Here is an 18,525-nt window from a genome sequence, read left to right on the forward strand (position 1 = left end):
CACAATGAAAATAAGAACAAATAAACAACACACATACGGTCCCAATTGTTTTTACATCATTACAACATTATTTACAACAAAATAAAATCACCCAAACAACAACGCAGTGAAATAAAATACAATCCAAAATCAAAATACACAATAAATAAAAACACGTAATCGAAACATGAATCCACAACACCACACACAAAAATATTTGAAATTGAATTGTTAACAAGTTGATGGTTAAGGTGATGATGGCCGTTGAATTGCGGTAAAATAGCAAGCAAAAGTTAAGTTGGAAGTATTCTGGGTTTTATCGTCTCCATAGGGATTAATGCGATATCAAATGCCGTTCAACAGTCTCTACATTTCTAAGCTTAATAAAGAGTTTGAAATGAAAAAGATGCGGAAAGTAAAATATATGCACAAGTAATTAAAGTAACAGAGAGAACTCGTCAAAAATGAATTTCATCAACCTATCTAATACGCAAATCCACCAATTAGTAGTACACAACTTAAAATACTTACACTTAAAATACTTACCAATATCATCACGTATCGCTCACACCAGTGTTCATGTCTGCAACATCTACAAGAGTTCTACAATATTGTCTAATCGACGATCTCTCAGCATATCAAACAATACAGAGCATTAATAATCGATACCTACGGTGAATGTTAGATCTAAATCTATGTTTAGAGTTTAACGTCTAACAGATGATTATCCTAGATCTAGATTCGAAGAATATTTCTCAATAACTGTTTAAATCAATAGATAAACAAGTAAACAAGGATAACATCAATACAAATTCATAAAATATATCGTATACAATGCCATGATCAATAAGTATACATACTATAAAAGTGAACTTACATACAAACCCAACAAGAGAGGTACAAAGAGAAAAATGAAGATGAACAAGAATCTCTCCACGTGTCAAGTAGATTGATGCAAATCCAACTTTGAATCTTCAAGATTGCAACCCCTAATGTTGTTTCTAAGCCACTCTTCACAAAAAATGGTGTTGATGGAATTAGGGTCAAAAGATTCCAAAACCATCCCTAAAAATCTGTGTAAAAATAAATATATAGGGGCTGAAAAAGTGGAATTGCGCTAAGCTCGTGCAGAGCTTGCTTAGCGCGACCACGATAAAAAATAGCAAACCACCATAACTCGTGCTAGGACCGCACTTAGCCCGATCCTAATGTGAAGGCATGCTTATCAAGTGTTTTGATGACGACAAGATTCTATAAAGCAAGAATGTATTGATAAAAAGAAATGGCTCAAAGACTTCTAAAGCAAAGACAAGTTTCATATTATGTCAAGTCTTGAAGAAATACTTATGGATTGATCATGAGTGATAAGGTATACAGGATTCAACCTTTCTAATTAGTATACAAGTGTTCAAGTCCTCATACATTCATATCATGTTTGTTTAAAATGTTTGGATGCATCTTGCCAAAGTTTTTCTCTTTGAAAAATAACTATTTTTGCATTTTGCAGGGCTGTTAATAGGTTAACAGCATTGTGCTAATCGATTAACAAGTAAAATTTTTTAAATCTTTTGCACGTTATAAGGGTGTAGTCGATTAACCACTTTTGTTAACCGATTACCACTATATCAGTGCCTGAAAAAATTGCATTTTTTCATTCCTTTTGGTTTTCAAAAATAGTTCTTGAAGCATGACATCCTTTCATGGTTTATACTCATTTGTAGAGGTGCGTAGGGCTATATAAACATCATTTCTTAAGATTTTAATCTCACCTCCTTTTGCAAATTTTCAAACATTCAAATATTCTCTTCATCTTTCAAAAATTCTCTAAGTGTTCAAAACCAGAATTTTAAGAGTGAAACTTTCTGCACTTAACCTTCATAGAAAAGAATTCTAAGTTTCATTTCATTCATAGTGAACACTTGTATATCATTAAGATATTTATTTGTTATAAGGAGAAGATCAATCCATAGATTGATACTTATACAATTTTATTTCACATACTTATAAAAAATTCAGATTACTTTGTGTATCCTTGTTGTCCAGGATTGTTGGAAACAAGAGATTCATTAAAGGGATGATTGTTCTCTTTTTGAACTTAGTGAAAAATCCAAAAGGATTGTTCTTGGTGTGGTTGTTAGTGTCTATATAGAAAGACTAAAAAGAGTATTGTATAAGTCCTAAAAATAGTAAAATCTCTTTCATGTTGAAAGGGGACTGGAGTACCCTCGGACTATGAGGGGAACCAGGATATATCTTGGTGTTCTTTATCTTTCTGCATTTACCGTTTTCATCACATTGTAATCACTTAGGAAAGATTCTTTAAACAAGTCAAAAACCGGAAAAAATTTCATAGTACCTAATTCACCCCCCTCTTAGGTGCACACTCAACTTACAATTGGGATCAGAGCAAGTTATATGTAATATGTTCCTTCAAGATCCAGTATGGCTTCCGCTAGCACAAACCCCATTTTCAAAGATGGTGGTAGTAGAAACAAACCCCTCTATTTTCTGGAGAATATTTTGACTTCTAGAAAATCCACATGAAGGCACATTTAGAAGCACAAGGAGATGGTATATGGGAAGCCGTTGAAAATGGTCCGCATAATCCAACTAGTGTGGTTAATGGTGTTGGAATTCCTAAGGCTAAAAGTTCTTATGATGAAGATGATAATAAAATAATACTTAAAGAAAAGAAATCTATCAATCTTCTTCAAAGTGCATTAAGTATGGACGAGTTTTTCCGTATCTCTCAATGTAAATCAACAAAAGAAATATAGGATACTTTGGTGGAGACTCATGAAGTAATCATTAAAGTTAAAAGATCCAGATTGAACAAATTGAGTCAAGAATATGAAATGTTCAGAATGCAGCTCAGAGAGCCCATTGTTGCATTGTAGAAAAGATTTAATCACTTGACGAATCATTTAATTACACTCAGAAAGAACTTTACAAATGATGATCTCAACCTTAAAGTGATAAGATCCTTGACTAGAGAGTGGCAACCAAAAGTGATGACTATATCGGAGAAGAAAAATCTTTCTACCATGATGTCCGCATCATTATTCGGAAAACTCCAAGAACATGAACTTGAACTTGGAAGACTTGAAAAGCATGGAAGTCAAAATAAGAAATCCAAAGGCATTGCTTTGAAAGTAGATTCAAAAGAAGATAAAGATGATGGCGCACCAGAGGAAGATGAAAATTTCATGCTCCTTGTTAAAAGGCTTAGTAAGTTTTTTGGTAAAAATGACAAATCCTTGTATGCAAAAAGAAATAAACATTTTAGGTAAAGGGAGGCTTCCATGTCTACACAAGATGTCACATGCTATGAATGTGGAAAGCAATGTCATAGAAAGTCGGATTGTCTGAAACTCTCAAAGAAAGGTGGCTTTAAAGGCAAGAAGGAATTCAAGAATAAAAATGCATATGTTGCATGGGAAGGTAATGAGATAAGTTCTTCATCCTGATCGGAAAACGACGAATGTGAAAATTTAGCATTGATGGCTTCACACCATTCCGACGTTGAAGAGGATGAGGTTAGTAACAATTTTTCTCTTTATGATAGTGATGCCATGAATGAACTTCTCAAAGAATTAAAAATTCTATATAAAATAATATCATCACAAAAGAAACTAATTTCATCTCTAGAAGAAAAAGTCGTGACAATGGAAAAAGATGTCGAAGATGAAAAACAAAAGATAATTAGTGAAAAACATAATTTTGTATGTCAAAATTGTGAATCACTTTCTTTCCAAATTATACAATTAAAAAGAGTTCTTGAAAGGTATGAGAAAGAATAAATTGGGTTGGAAGGTGTCCTTAATCAACAAGATATTTCAATGATAAAAGTGGACTTGATTATTCAAAGTTTTCCAAACCAAGTTCTAGTAAAACTATCTTTGTTAAAGCTAATGACCAACCATCCAAAGAGAAAGTGAACAAAACAAAATTTGTTCATCACTATCATAAAAGGAAAAGATTTGTTAAAAAGAAATCTTAGGTTCCTATATATATAAGCAATTTTGAACCTACTTGTTTTTATTGTGGAATAGTTGGCCATACACCTAATGCTTGTTGTGTTAGAAACTTTAGTATGGCAAGTGGGCATTATGTGTGGGTAAAGAAAGGTACTAACTATGAAGGAACCAAATAAATTTAGGTACCTAAAAAAACTTGATTTGTTTTGTAGGTATGCTTGAAAACCACATCAAATCTTTGGTATCTCGATAGTGGTTGTTCCAAGCATATGTCGGGAGACATTAACGAATTTTCAAATCTAGTGCTTAAGACTAATGGTTATGTTACATATGGAGATAACAACAAAGTAAGAATTATTGGCATAGACAAAGTTGGAGCACCACCTTTCACATCCATTGAAGATGTTCTTTATGTTGAAGGACTAAAGCACAATCTTCTAAGTATTATCCAACTTTGTGACAAAGGCTTCAAGGCCAAGTTCACCAAGGATGAATGCTTGATTGAATATGAAGTAACACCTGAGGTAAAAATCAAAGGTAAAATATTAATAATATATTTATGATTTCCCTTGATGATTTGTATTTGAAGGTAAAATGTCTCATGGAAAACAATAATGATTCATGGCTTTGGCATAAAAGCTTCGCTCATATTCATATGGAACATTTGAATAAGCTAATAAAGCATGATATTGTTATTGGATTGCCTAATATAAAATTTGTCAAAGATAGATTATGTGATGCATGTCAAAAGGGAAAACAAACCAAATCAACTTTCATATCAAAGAATGCGGTGTCCACTACAAGGCCACTACAATAGTTGCATATAGACTTATTTGGTCAATCAAGAACAAGAAGCTTCAGAGGTAATGTGTATGCTTTAGTTATTGTTGATGATTTTTATAGATACACTTGGACATTATTTTTAGTGCATAAAAGTGATGCATTCAAGGCGTTCAAGAAATATGCGAAGCAAATCCAAAATGAGAAATCACTAACTATGCCTCCATAAGAAGCGACCATGGTGGAGAATTCCAAAATGGATCCTTCAAAGAGTTTTGCGAAGAACATGGAATACTTTATAATTTCTCTAGACTAAGGACTCCTCAACAAAATGGAGTGGTGGAAAGAAAGAATAGATCACTTGTGGAACTTGCAAGAACAATGCTTAGCGACTCAAATCTTCCAAAGTATTTTTGGGCTGATGCAATGAGCACGACATGTTATGTAAGCAATAGAATTATTATTAGACCTATATTGAAAAATAACCTTATGAACTCTTCAAAGGAAGGAAACCAAACATCTCTTACTTTCACATTTTTGGATGCAAGTGCTTTGTCTTAAACAATGACAAAGACAATCTCAGTAAGTTTGATGAGAAATCCAATGAAGGTATTTTTATTGGATATTCTCTTTCTAATAAAGCTTTTAGAGTTTATAACAAAAGAACTTTAACAATTGAAGAATCTATGCATGTGTCATTTGATGAATCTAACACCTCGAAAGAGGATGAAGTTATTTGTGATGATGATGAGATTATAGGAAATCCTACGGGAGATTCTACCAAAGTCAACGATGGTGATCAAATAAAAGACAAAGAGGAATTCACTCAACAAGAGTAAAATAAAGAAGATCTTCCTCAAGAATGGAGAATGCATAGAGATCGTCCTATTGACAAAATTATTGGAGACATAAATCAAGGAGTATCTACTCGTTTGGATCTTAAAGATGCTTGTCTTAACATGGCTTTTGTTTCTCAAGTTGAACCTTCTAAAGTCACATATGCCTTAGATGATGATCAATGGATTCTAGCCATGCAAGAGGAACTTAATCAATTTGAAAGAAATCAAGTATGGGATTTAGTTCCTAGACCAAAAGGTAAGCATGTTATTGGTACTAAATGGATTTTTAAAAATAAGCTAGATGAAAATGGTATCATTGTAAGGAATAAGGCAAGATTAGTAGCTCAAGGCTATAATCAATAGGAAGGTATAGATTTTGAGGAAACATTTTCTCATGTTGATAGACTAGAGGCAATTAGATTATTGTTGGCATATACTTGTTCTTTGAATTTTTAGTTATACCAGATGGACGTTAAAAGCGCATTCCTAAATGGATACATACTTGAAGAAGTTTATGTAAGTCAACCTCCAGGATTTGAAGACTTCAAACATCCTAATCATGTGTACAAACTCAAAAAGACCTTGTACAAATTGAAGCAAGCACCAAGGGCTGGTATGATAGGTTAAGTAATTTTCTTTGGAAACATGGTTTCGAAAAACGTAAAGTGGAGACTACTTTGTTTATCAAAAGAATTAACCATCATACTATCTTAGTGAAAATTTATGTAGGTGACATCAAATTTGTATCCACAAATGAATCCTTATGTGAAGAATTCTCAACAATCATGCAAGGAGAATTTGAAATGTCTATGATGGGTAAGTTGAACTACTTCCTTGGGTTGCAAATCAAACAAACAGAGAATGGGATATTCATCAACCAATCTAAATATTGCAAAGAACTTCTCAAAAGATTTGACATGGATACTTGCAAAGATATAGACACTCCAATGGGATCGGGGACATATCTTGATCATGACGAATCCGAAACTCTAATTGATATCACTAAGTATCGAGGTATGATCGGTTCCTTTCTGTATCTAACGGCTTGTCGACCCGATATTATGTTTAATGTATGTTTATGTGCTCATTTTCAAGCTTGTCTGAAGGAATCTCATCTCACTGCTGTGAAGAGAATAATGAAGTATCTAAAAGGAACATCCAATGTCAGATTATGGTACCCCAAAGGTAGTATATGTAGTCTTGTTGATTTCTCTGATGCAGATTATGGGGATGTAAGACGGACAGGAAAAGCACGAGTGGAACATGTCACATTTTTGGAAATGCTCTAGTTTCTTGGTCATGTAAAAAACAAGCGAGTGTGGCTCTCAGCATTGCAGAAGCAGAATATATCATCATCGTTAGTTACTATGCACAAATACTTTGGTTGAAGCAACAACTTATTGACTATGGTGTAAATTTATGTAGCATCTCTCTCAAATGCGACAACACAAGTGCAATCAATATATCAAAGAATCCAATCATGCACTCGAGAACCAAACACATCGACATTAGACATCACTTCTTAAGGGATCACGTTCTAAAAGGTGACATTGATATTTCTTTCATCGATACTCAAAATCAACTCGCGGATATCTTCACAAAGCCGCTTTCTCGAGACGTTTTTTACAAAATTAGAAGAGAGCTTGGCATTTTAAATGAAGGTGACATATAATTCTTCAATATTTATTCATTATACTCTATAATGAATCAAAGGTACACAAAATTTTAACTTAAATTTTTTTGATTTAATTTTCAAGAATATGAGTTTTTCATTATATTTACAAATTTTCATTTTACATGATGCTAAAATGATTTTTATGACATGTATGGTTAACTCAAAGTTGCATTATTATATGTTATAATATGTCAAAGTGATAAATTATGGAAATTTCATCATGGTGCCAGTTATGAAGTCACTATTTTTTTATGCGTTAATCGATTAACCAAAAGTGGCTAATCGATTAACACCCATTTTCATACGTGATTTCTGCATATTTGGATGTTGTAGTCGATTAACGATATACAGTTAATCGATTAAACCTGGGATGAAATGCCACATGTGTTAATTTATTTGTACATAAATGTATTTTATTCATGTTTTGTATTATTCATTTAAGTGCTCTTTTAGAAAAGTGAATAAATGTCTTGTACTGCATTATATTGCTATTATGTTTCTTTCTTTTAAGTTTCTAAGTACTTTTGTTCTAAGGTTTATGTTATGTTATATTCTAAGTACTTAATGTTCTGAACAGTTGTATGTTATGTTTCCATACACCAATTATGTTATGCTATATGTTTTTATCTTATGTGTTGTGTCTATAATTTATGGTTTATATGATGTATATTTTACATGTGCTAAATATAATTTTTTGCTAAATTCATACAACTTATGAGATTTGAACTTTTAAGTCTTTTCCCTTCCTTTTTGGTAATGACAAAGGGGGGGAAGTATTGTTATTATGTTGTATGCTTTTTCTCTAACAAAGTGCAGCTAGCAAAAACGCTTTCGAGCATTGATCAAAGGGGAGCATTTTGTGTTAGAGAAACAAGATTGAAGTAAACTTTCAAGATATGGTTCTCATCATCAAAAAGGGGTAGAATGTTAAGGCATGATTCTCAAGTGTTTTGATGACGACAAGATTCTACAAAGCAAGAATGTATTGACAAAAAGAAATGGCTCAAAGACTTTTAAAGCAAAGACAAGTTATATATTAAGTCAAGTCTTGAAGAAATACTTATGGATTGATCATGAATGATAAGGTATATAGCATTCAACCTTTCTAATGAGTATACAAGTGTTCAAGTCCTCATACATTCATATCATGTTTGTTTAAAATGTTTGGACGCATCTTGCAAAAGTTTTTCTCTTTGAAAAATAACTATTTTTGCATTCTACAGGGTTGTTAATGGGTTAACAACATTGTGCTAATCGATTAACAGACAAAATTTCTCAAATCTTTTGCACGTTACAAGGGTGTAATCGATTAACCACTTTTGGTTAACCAATTACCATTGCACCAATGCCTGCAAAAATTGCATTTTTTCATTCCTTTGGTTTTCAAACATAGTTCTTGAAGCATGTCATCCTTTCATGGTTTGTACTCATTTTTAGAGGTGCATTAGGGCTATATAAACACCATTTCTTCAAATTTTAATCTCACATCCTTTTGCAAATTTTTAAACATTTAAATATTCTCTAAGTGTTCAAAACCAGAATTTTAAGAGTGAAACTTTCTGCACTTAACCTTCATAGAAAAAGATTCTAAGTTTCATTTCATTCATAGTGAACACTTGTATATCATTAATAGATTTGTTTGTTATAAGGAGAAGATCAATCCATAAATTGATACTTATACAATTCTATTTCACATACTTATAAAAAATTCATATTACTCTGTATATCCTTGTTGTCCAGAATTGTTGGAAACAAGAGGTTCATTAAAGGAATGCTTGTTCTTTTTTGAACTTAGTGAAAAATTCAAGAGGATTGTTCTTGGTGTGATTATTAGTGTCTATATAGGAAGACTAGGAAGAGTCTTGTATAAGTCATAACAATAGTAAAATCTCTTTCATGTTGAAAGGGGACTGGAGTACTCTCGGACTGCGAGGGGAACCATAATATCTCTCAGTGTTCTTTATCTTTCCACATTTACCGCTTTCATCACATAGTAATCACTTAGGATAGATTCTTAAAACAAGTCAAAAACTGAAAAAAAATTCATAGTACCTAATTCACCCCCTCTTAGGTGCACACTCAACTTACACCTAACACAGACGCTAATAGAGTAATAACAATATGTCAAAACAATAACATTAACATTAACATCATCCACTCATATGTCCCAGTAGAATAAAAATAGTTTCATCATACAAAAAGACCTAACGTAGCGGAAATCTAGCTACTCATAGTGTAAAATAAATACATCATGAGTTTGGATTTAGAGTACATGAAAAATCACTGAAGAAAATGCTCTTCAGTGGCTCCAATGGCCTCTAAAAGCACCAAAAATTGCCTTTTGTCGTCACTTTCCATCTTGGAATTTGGGACCTTTCAGAAGTGGCCGAAAATTTCTTTTAATAGAAAAAAGTGTGTTAAATGAAAAGGTAGCATCACGTCCGCGATAATGAGCATCGCGCCTCGATGGGTTGCATCGCGCGCGAGAATCCCTTAGTGAATCACACATTTTCTCCTTTTTCTTCACAGTTTTTACTAAGTCTCTGTATATTCCTTGCATTGGTTTTTTTCTCAATTCTTCACACATTAACATGGGTCTTGATTCTTCTTCTTCCAAATTTATCCTAATTTCTTCCTCAAAAACATGTAATGATGACTGTTATCAGTGCCTTTATGTGTTACTTTCAAATTATCACAAATTTTCTTAGTTGTTTTACAATTTGATATTCGGAAAATTTCATCCATTCCTAAGGCAGATGCAAGTATGTTGTTTGTCTTCTTATCAAACAATACTTTCTTCCCATCATCATTGTTCTAAGAGCCTTTCACTTTTGGTTGTTCTATATTATTTATAACAGTTGTAGGAATGAATGATCTATTTTCAACAACATCCCATATTTCTTATCCTTGTGCTTCTAAGTAAATTTGTATGTGAATCTTCCAAAAGTTATAATATTTTTGCGGAAGCCATATTTATCCAGATCGAGGAGAAAGTTAGCTTAACCCGCTCTGATAGCAATTGTAATTATAGAGTGCAACCTAAGAGGGAGGGGGTGAATTAGATTTTCTGGATTTTTCTTGTTTTAAACAAAGATTCTTCCTTTTTTAATTTTTTTGGAATTAAGTGTATGAACTTTGAGTAAAAATTTAGACGAAATAAAGGGCAAGAAAGTGAAAGACACAAGAGATTTATCTTAGTTCCCCTCTCTAAATTAAGGGTACATTTAGTCCGTTCACACTTTAAAGTATTTTTCACTATGTTATATATTTGTACGAGCCTCACTCAAAGACCTCTCTTACAATATTATAACATAAATACCAAACCTATGGTGGACTTTAAATCAATTCAATTCAAATGACATTTTTCACAAACACCAGCACCATGGTGGAATTTGAATCTCCCCGAACCAAAAAGCCTTTTACAACACAAACAGAAAATATATCACTTTCTATTTGCAAACACTTTTAAAAATTACACATACTTTGTTTAAAAATTTAGTCACCACACACTAGGTGATCAATTACAACAATATGATAAAAAATACTTTGAATAACAATGATTTTGGAGACTTTCCAAAATTCAGAAATTTGATATTCCTTTTCCATTAAACAATTCACAATTATATAGAAATTAAGTGCCTGATGGAAATTTTCTAAATATAAAAAATTATGTAGAAAAAGTTTTCATGAAGTTTGTGATTGAATACTTGAAATTTGAATGAAAGAGGTTAATTCAAATCTGATATATTTTACTTTAAATATATCATGAAATACATCTTAGCTTAGTAGAAATGTTTGGAGAAATTTTGTGATGGATTACAATGGTTTGGAATAACATTGTTTCATATTTTTCAAAATTTCCCAGGGTGGAATTGATTGGTTGAATGGTGCAATCGATTATCACCTTTGTAGCTTTCAAAATTTCAGCCAAATCCATGATGCAATCGATTTCACAAATGAAAGAATTGATTGACACTTTTAAAATTTTCATATTTTTCAGGCAGACACAACATGCAATCGATTACTAGATATGTGAAATTGATTGTACTATTAAATTTTTTTAGTTTTGGCCTTTTAAAATAGTGGCTTGAATGTCAATTATGCATGAACGTTGGTAAAACTGTAGAGGGGATTGAATGAGATGTTTTTGAGCATCTAAAGTTTATAGAAAGATGAATTGACATTGTAACTTTTCTCATGATCAAATCCTTTCGATTTCCATAACATCCAAAGACTTTAAAAACTTGATCCTTGATTCCAAACTTTTTCTTCTTTTATATTTCTTCTTTGATAATATTTTGTCTTCATCCGAACAAAATTAACATAGACTATGAACATCTTCACAGATCTTGGTGATAATCTTGAATGAGAAGTTTGAAAATATTATAGGTTTAAAGTTTTCTGTGATATCGTTCCCATGAAATTTGGGTATCAAGTAATATTGATAGAGTTAATATTGGGTAGGATCCAATTTTATGTAAATAATTGTGTGACTGAGGCCATGACACCACTAACTATATCTCATATTTGAAAAAAAAAGAAGAAACCACCAATGCCATCTTATCCAAGTGCAAAGTTGCCATCCATTTGAAAAAAGAATTATTTTATGGTGATTAGTTGTGGTATAAACCTTTCCACTAAGTCAAACTGAATACAATTATTATAAATGTTAAACAATTGTTTAGAGTAGTTGATCACATGATTTTCAATTTCCGAGCCATCCTCCAAATAAACATGCCCATGCTTCAATCTAGCAATGTTGCTTTTACCATGCCTTATCTTGACCATTGAGTGAAAAAATCTTGTATTTCTGTCTCCATCCTTGAACCAATTGTTCTCCGTCTTATTTCTCCAAAATTATTCCTCTAGAACCTCATCCAAGGAATGTTGAGCTTTACTTTCTTCATCTACAAGCAAGTCATTATAACCTGCATTTTTATAAGCCCTTAAATCATGTCTAGTTCATCTGAATACTTAGCAACACATAGGTGAACATTTCCAAAGATTTCATTATTCCATTTTTCAAGATAGATTTTAGAGCCTCTAGCTTAGTTGCTAATACAAACATAGGACAACCAACCATTGTCCTTTTCCATTTCTCAACAATTACATATTTGCAATATCATTAAGAGTCCATGTCCTCAAAAATTTATAGAACACATGATTAGTCATGGTATTATTATCACAGACCAACAATAAAGGATAATGATCAGAGTGATTTTTTATTAAAGCTGAACATCTGATGGTTTGCCATGATTCCAACCATAACTTGTTACAAGTGCTTCTATCAAGTCTTCCTGCTACATAATCTCTACCTTAAATGCATTTTTGGTCCCCCTAGTTTGAGAATTTTAAACAATTGATCTCCCTATTACAAAACCAGTTATTTTGGTCCCTTAATTTTGATGGTTTTTGAATTTTTGTGGTCCCCTTCACTTTTGCATAGGTGACCGTCATTTATTAATTAAAAATTTAAAAAATAGTTGTCGAGGCTTAAAGCTCATTTTATTGAAATACATGGTCAATTTTCAAAGGCCCACTTTCATCTCAAACCACTTATGTTATGATTTTCACATGTTGAAGCTTTATAAACCCTCGTATTATACTAAGAAAAACCAATTGTGAGACTATACTACCAAGCCACTACAACTCCACGCCGAAACATTTGAAAGCTTGAACATGTGAATACCACCCATCACACAGACACTTTATTCACAAAACTACCACTCTTGTAGTATGGGAGAGTGGAAATAGGATTGACTGCATAACTATCTTCCACAAGATTATTTGAGTAGGATGATTGCAATCCCTTTAATCAGATAAAAAAGATGGAATATTTAGGGAAAGTCATCATTTGTTTCTTCCATTTTCAATATCAGCTATGTACTCATATTATGCAGAAGACATGGCTTGTGACTGAGCCAAGTGCATTCAAGATCATATTTATTAGAATAGTTTTTTCTCTGACTGGCATGTTTTTAGGAATGATTAAGCAAGAGATTTATGGGTGTTCTAGGCATGAATTCAATCTGCAAAGCATTATGCAATGTGAGTGGTATCTACTTAATTACTTTTGTTGTTTAGAGTTGACCGTGTAGGCGCGTACCTAATGCAAAAGCTTATGGTTATTATTACTTCAGTGTGAAGAAGCTTTTTTCTATATGTTGATAGTATATATTCCATGAGACATGAGTATTATTTTACTGTCACCCTGTTGTTATTTTCGAATTGTTAGACTTGACTAATGTTTGAAGGATGCATTATTTTGTGTCTATCTGGTTTGTTGAGAAAAATATTGGTTGTTTGTTACTTTATAGATTCAACTTGATATACTAGAAACTAGAGAGCATGAGATATAATTAAAATTAAATATTCACCTAAATGTATGAAATTATTTAACAATTATAGTATAAAAACCCTCAATCATAATGATGTAAAAATTTAAATTAATTTTTAATTAAATGTATGAATCACGTTATTATGACCATTGAATTGGGTAAAGCATAGGCCCCATTTTTATTTTGTTGATGTATCTCATCATGTATACATCAATCTAGAAAAATATCTTATTCAATACAACAAGAAAATTCATGAACATTTTTCTCGTGCAATTTAAATATATCTAATCATATTTCATCCTTGACTTTTTATTCATATATTTATTTATATATTAGATGCATATCACCCTTTTGAAAAGCAACAACAACAAAGAAAAAAAATGGAGAACCAAGAACATCTAAAAAAATCCAAGGTTATCAAAATAGACTCAAAAGAATCATGGGAACATTATATCTCTTATGCTACCAATCAAAATTACCCTGTGAGTCTCCTATATTTAACTTCAATTAGTTTGTATTTAATTGTTACCATAATTAATTTTTTATGTTATTTTTTTTTCTATTTTTTTTTTGTAGGTTGTGGTTCATTTTTCTGCTTTTTGGTGTGTGCCATCTATTATTATGAATCCTTTCTTTCAAAAGCTTGCATCCAACTATCAAGATGTTTTGTTTCTCACATTGGATGTGGATGAGGTTAAGGTAATTAATTTAGTTAATTAATTTAATCAAACAAAAACTCACATTTTATTGTTTAAAACTCAAAATTAATGCTTGATTTGGTTCTATAAAAAAAGTGTCCATACAAATCCATTGAAAGTGTTTGTATTCTGATTCCAAACACCATTATCTATCGCATGTTCCTTGTTTGCATATACTATATATTACTTAAGCTTATCTCTAATCTAATCTTCAATAAAGATATTATTCACATGTGCTTAACTTTTAACAATGGAACTTTTCCTTATAATATATGCAATGAAACTCTTTTTGAGATTATCATTATGTTTTATTTTTGTCTTATATATGTAATGTGAACAAACCTGCAATTTTTCCTTTATGATATTATTATAAGATCAAGATAATTTCTAACAACTTTTTCTATTATTGTGAACAATAATAATAATATATTTATTGTGTGCTATATTAGGAAATTGCCTCCAAGATGGAAATTAAAGCCATACCTACTTTTCTGTTATTGAATGGTGGAACTCTTGTGGACAAAATTGTGGGTGCAAATTCTGATGAACTAAGGAAAAGGGTTGATCATTTTGTTCAATCAAATCCATCCAACATATCTATTGTGGAAACATTGAAATGAATGAGTATGGCCTAGAACTATAGTAATGGTTGTTGTGTGTGTTTGAGAATGAGTATTTAAGTGTGTATTTATTTTGATTTCATTATCATCAAGTGTTTCTCAATTAATAATCCCTATCTTTAGCAACTGTCATGTTTTTAGTTGGTGAGTTATAATTATTATGTTTGATGTTAGTGTGTATAGATTAAGAAATGAATTTAATTTGTGCGAATTATTGGTGTAGTTTTTTTAATCTCATTGGGTAAATATTTGTAGAAATATTATAAGAACAATATAATTAAGGTGTACGGTTTTAATATTTTTTTAAAAATAATTAGAATATAATTACTGTAATGTTAAACAGATATATATAATGGATTAATAAGAAGCTGAATTTTCTGATTGATAAGTCACTTGTTAATCTATTTTGTAACCTATGCATATATAATGTAGGTTATAGTTATCAATTTCCTATCAAAATTTTCTTTGATGAAATATTGGTGTTATTAAGGTGTTTTGTTCTATCATATTATACAAAATTATAAACAATATTAGTGATTGACTTATTGTTACAAAAGAATTTCTTAAAACTTTGACGCTTTATCTTTAATCTTTTAGAATAAATTTCTTTCACAATAGCTCACAAATTTCTAGTATTATAGTTATAAATTCCAACTCATCGTATGATGGAGTAAGTACTTTTTCTTTCTTACCCCCTTGAAACAATAAGATTTTCACACATAAAGATACAATAGATTGAAATAGATTTTATATCATTAACTAAAATTGGATACTCAATATTAACTAATCATCCATAATTATAATTTCACATTTTAAAAAGAGTCATCTTCTAAGAATGACTTTGAGATATTATAGAACATGATTTACGACTTACAAGTATCTCACATTCATATCATGTATTGTGTATCAATTTAATAAATTTTTTCAATAATCTCTAATATTGAACCTTGTCAATTTAATAAACTTATGGTTCAAATTTATCTCAATGCTTCTAGTTTTCGTTCAACTTTCTTTTATACTTATTCATTTTTAAAAATATCATATTTTATGCTTCGAAGAATAAATTAATAAAGAAGGAAGTGTTGAATGAATAACTTGAAACATTGAACGAAATACTAACCATTAAAGAATTAAAGTTGAATAATGAGTTACAAGATGCTCGAAAGTTATTGATTAGTGTAAGTTGTTCTTTAAATATAACTATTTTCTAAATCTATTTGAAAAGTTATATATTCAGTTAGGGATTGGGAATTAAGCAATCCACATTAGTTATAATAAACTCAATTGTATATTTCCACTTGGTTAAAAGATAAAACCAATGGGAAAGGTGTTTTTCGTCATTTAAAAATTCCAAAAAGTTATCACTAAGGATCAAATCCATGACCATTACACCTTTACGTCGATGGACTTACAAGTGATAGGTAAAGTGGAGCACTTTTAATGACGCCATTTGTTACCTCGCATATGAAACTGAGGTAACACCTCATATCCAAACAAGGTTAAAGGTATCTTTCATAGTAGTGTGTTTTGATGACAACAACGTTGAAGCTTGTTAAAGTCGGTCATAACAAATTTTTGAATAAATGATGATGATGTCTAAACTAGAAGATATATCAAGGCCCATCAATTAAAAGATTCAAGGGTCATCAATTAAAATATTCAAGTGCTTATATGATCAATGTATCTGGCAAAGAAACTTGAACCTTTAGAGTTATGAACGAAAGGAAATGTGAAAGCCCGTGTGGTCGTGTCTGTCTAATTGACCAAAGTTAATTAAAAGTAAGAGAGTAAATCCTAAGTTACTAAGGCAACACACACACACACACACACACACACACGTATACCCCCACACTCCCCCCACCCACCCACACATACTAAAACCTTTGAATTGAGAAAGGTATTTGAGCCTAAATCGTGTTAAAGAATAACCATCCTGGGAGATATGAAATGACTTCAAGCTATTAGATAAACTCACCCCAATCCTTTAAGGGAGAAGGGTATAGTTTATGGAAATAAAAGATGAATTTCGCCATTGAAGGGATGGATTATAGTATTTAGAAGGTTGTGAAGGAATATCCATTTGTTCTTATACAAGAAGTCAATGGTGTTGTAGTAAACAAACTTTAAATTAATTGGACCAAAGATGATAGGGAAAATATGCATTTCATTTTGAAGGTGAAAACCACCATCGCTACCGCTCTTGGTATTACTAAGTTTTTGTGCGTTCTCACTGCGAGACTGTATTTTATGAATATAGGGATCCATGGATACAAATACTATTTTTGGTGAATTATAGGAAGATTAAATGGAGTTGAAAAGACTTGTTATGGATGAGAAATGAGAGAAGAAGAACAAAAGTCTAGCTCTTAATGCCAAAGACTTCGACTCTGATGGTGACATGTCACTCATGGTGAGAAACTTTAGAAGATTATTGAAGCATGAGAAATAACAAGAGGAGAAAAATCAAAATGAAGGAAAATCTTCATTCACTGATAGCTCCTATCAGTGTGGAAAGAAATGGCATATTAAATCAAACCTCCCTCTAAGCAAAAAGGCAAATCAGAATCATAAAAGATTCAAGAAACCTCTAAAAAATACTAAGAAGCCTTACATCGATTGGGATGAAAATGACATGGAGTTCTCACACGATGAAAGATCCAACATATATCCCATGGCGGGCCATTAAGACAATAAGGTAACCTCTTACTTTTTATATCAAGATTTATTCCACATTTGTAAGAAGTTAAACAAGTAAACAAGTAAATTAGAATAAATTGTATCTACCTAAAAGGAAATTATTTCTCCCTTTGAATTGAAAACTAAAAAATCATTAATCAATACGCTTTAAACTTCTCATACATTTCTTTGCCTCCATAATCATCTAGAATATGAATAAAATGAAGTTTTCTTTTTTATCATCATCAACATGCGACTCGAGTTTCCCACGTTGTCCAAACGCTTTGTAGTTGACCTTTTGCCCTCTCTTCTGCTCTTAACTTACTTCCATTCCATGACATCCTAATATCTTAGTGAAAAAAGAAAGATAGTTTGATCATAAAAGGGTTATAAAGAGGTTGGAACTTCTCACTCTATCATTGAGTGACCTTTTCCCCCTTTTATACATTTTGTGTTAAAAATAATGTATTAAAACTTTTAAAGGTTTAAAAATTATTGTTTTAATATAAAAATTGTATTTTGACGTCTTTAAAATACTTGTTAACGTGACCTGAAGATATATTCGGCCAACGATTCTTCATTTTCATAATCCAATGGATGTATGACACAAGTAAATACTCCGTCTCTCTCAATTTAAATGTCATTATAGCAAAATTTATTTATCTCAAATTATATTTTATTTTGCATTATTAATAAATTATAATTTATTTTTATTTTTATGCACATTAATAAGATTTGTGAACTTCATTTAGAATTTTTCTTGAATGAGTTAATTTCAACAATACATTGCACTTGCTTATATATAGTGTCAAGTGCATGGATACCGAGTGCGTGTCTGGAGAACAATGAGAGGGACGATAATGTCATCATGCACTCTATTTCTATTCAAATGCTTGGTTCCTACAAACTTTTAATAATTAAATACAAGTTATGATTTTCTATA

The 18,525-nt window shown here is 31.3% G+C and overlaps 1 protein-coding gene across 1 annotated transcript; it reads left to right on the plus strand.

Moving 5' to 3' along the window:
* The first annotated feature begins 13,026 nt into the window (after positions 1-13,026).
* LOC127086485 (thioredoxin-like protein CXXS1) lies at positions 13,027-15,117 on the plus strand. Its single transcript, XM_051027259.1, has 4 exons — positions 13,027-13,298; positions 13,925-14,070; positions 14,165-14,287; positions 14,736-15,117. Exons 1-4 carry the CDS (start codon positions 13,079-13,081, stop codon positions 14,904-14,906), a joined length of 660 nt encoding a protein of 219 aa, XP_050883216.1. The 5' UTR covers positions 13,027-13,078; the 3' UTR covers positions 14,907-15,117.
* The last annotated feature ends 3,408 nt before the right edge of the window (positions 15,118-18,525 follow it).

Source organism: Lathyrus oleraceus, chromosome 5 (genome assembly GCF_024323335.1).
Source record: "Lathyrus oleraceus cultivar Zhongwan6 chromosome 5, CAAS_Psat_ZW6_1.0, whole genome shotgun sequence".
NCBI classification, from domain to species: Eukaryota; Viridiplantae; Streptophyta; class Magnoliopsida; order Fabales; family Fabaceae; genus Lathyrus; species Lathyrus oleraceus.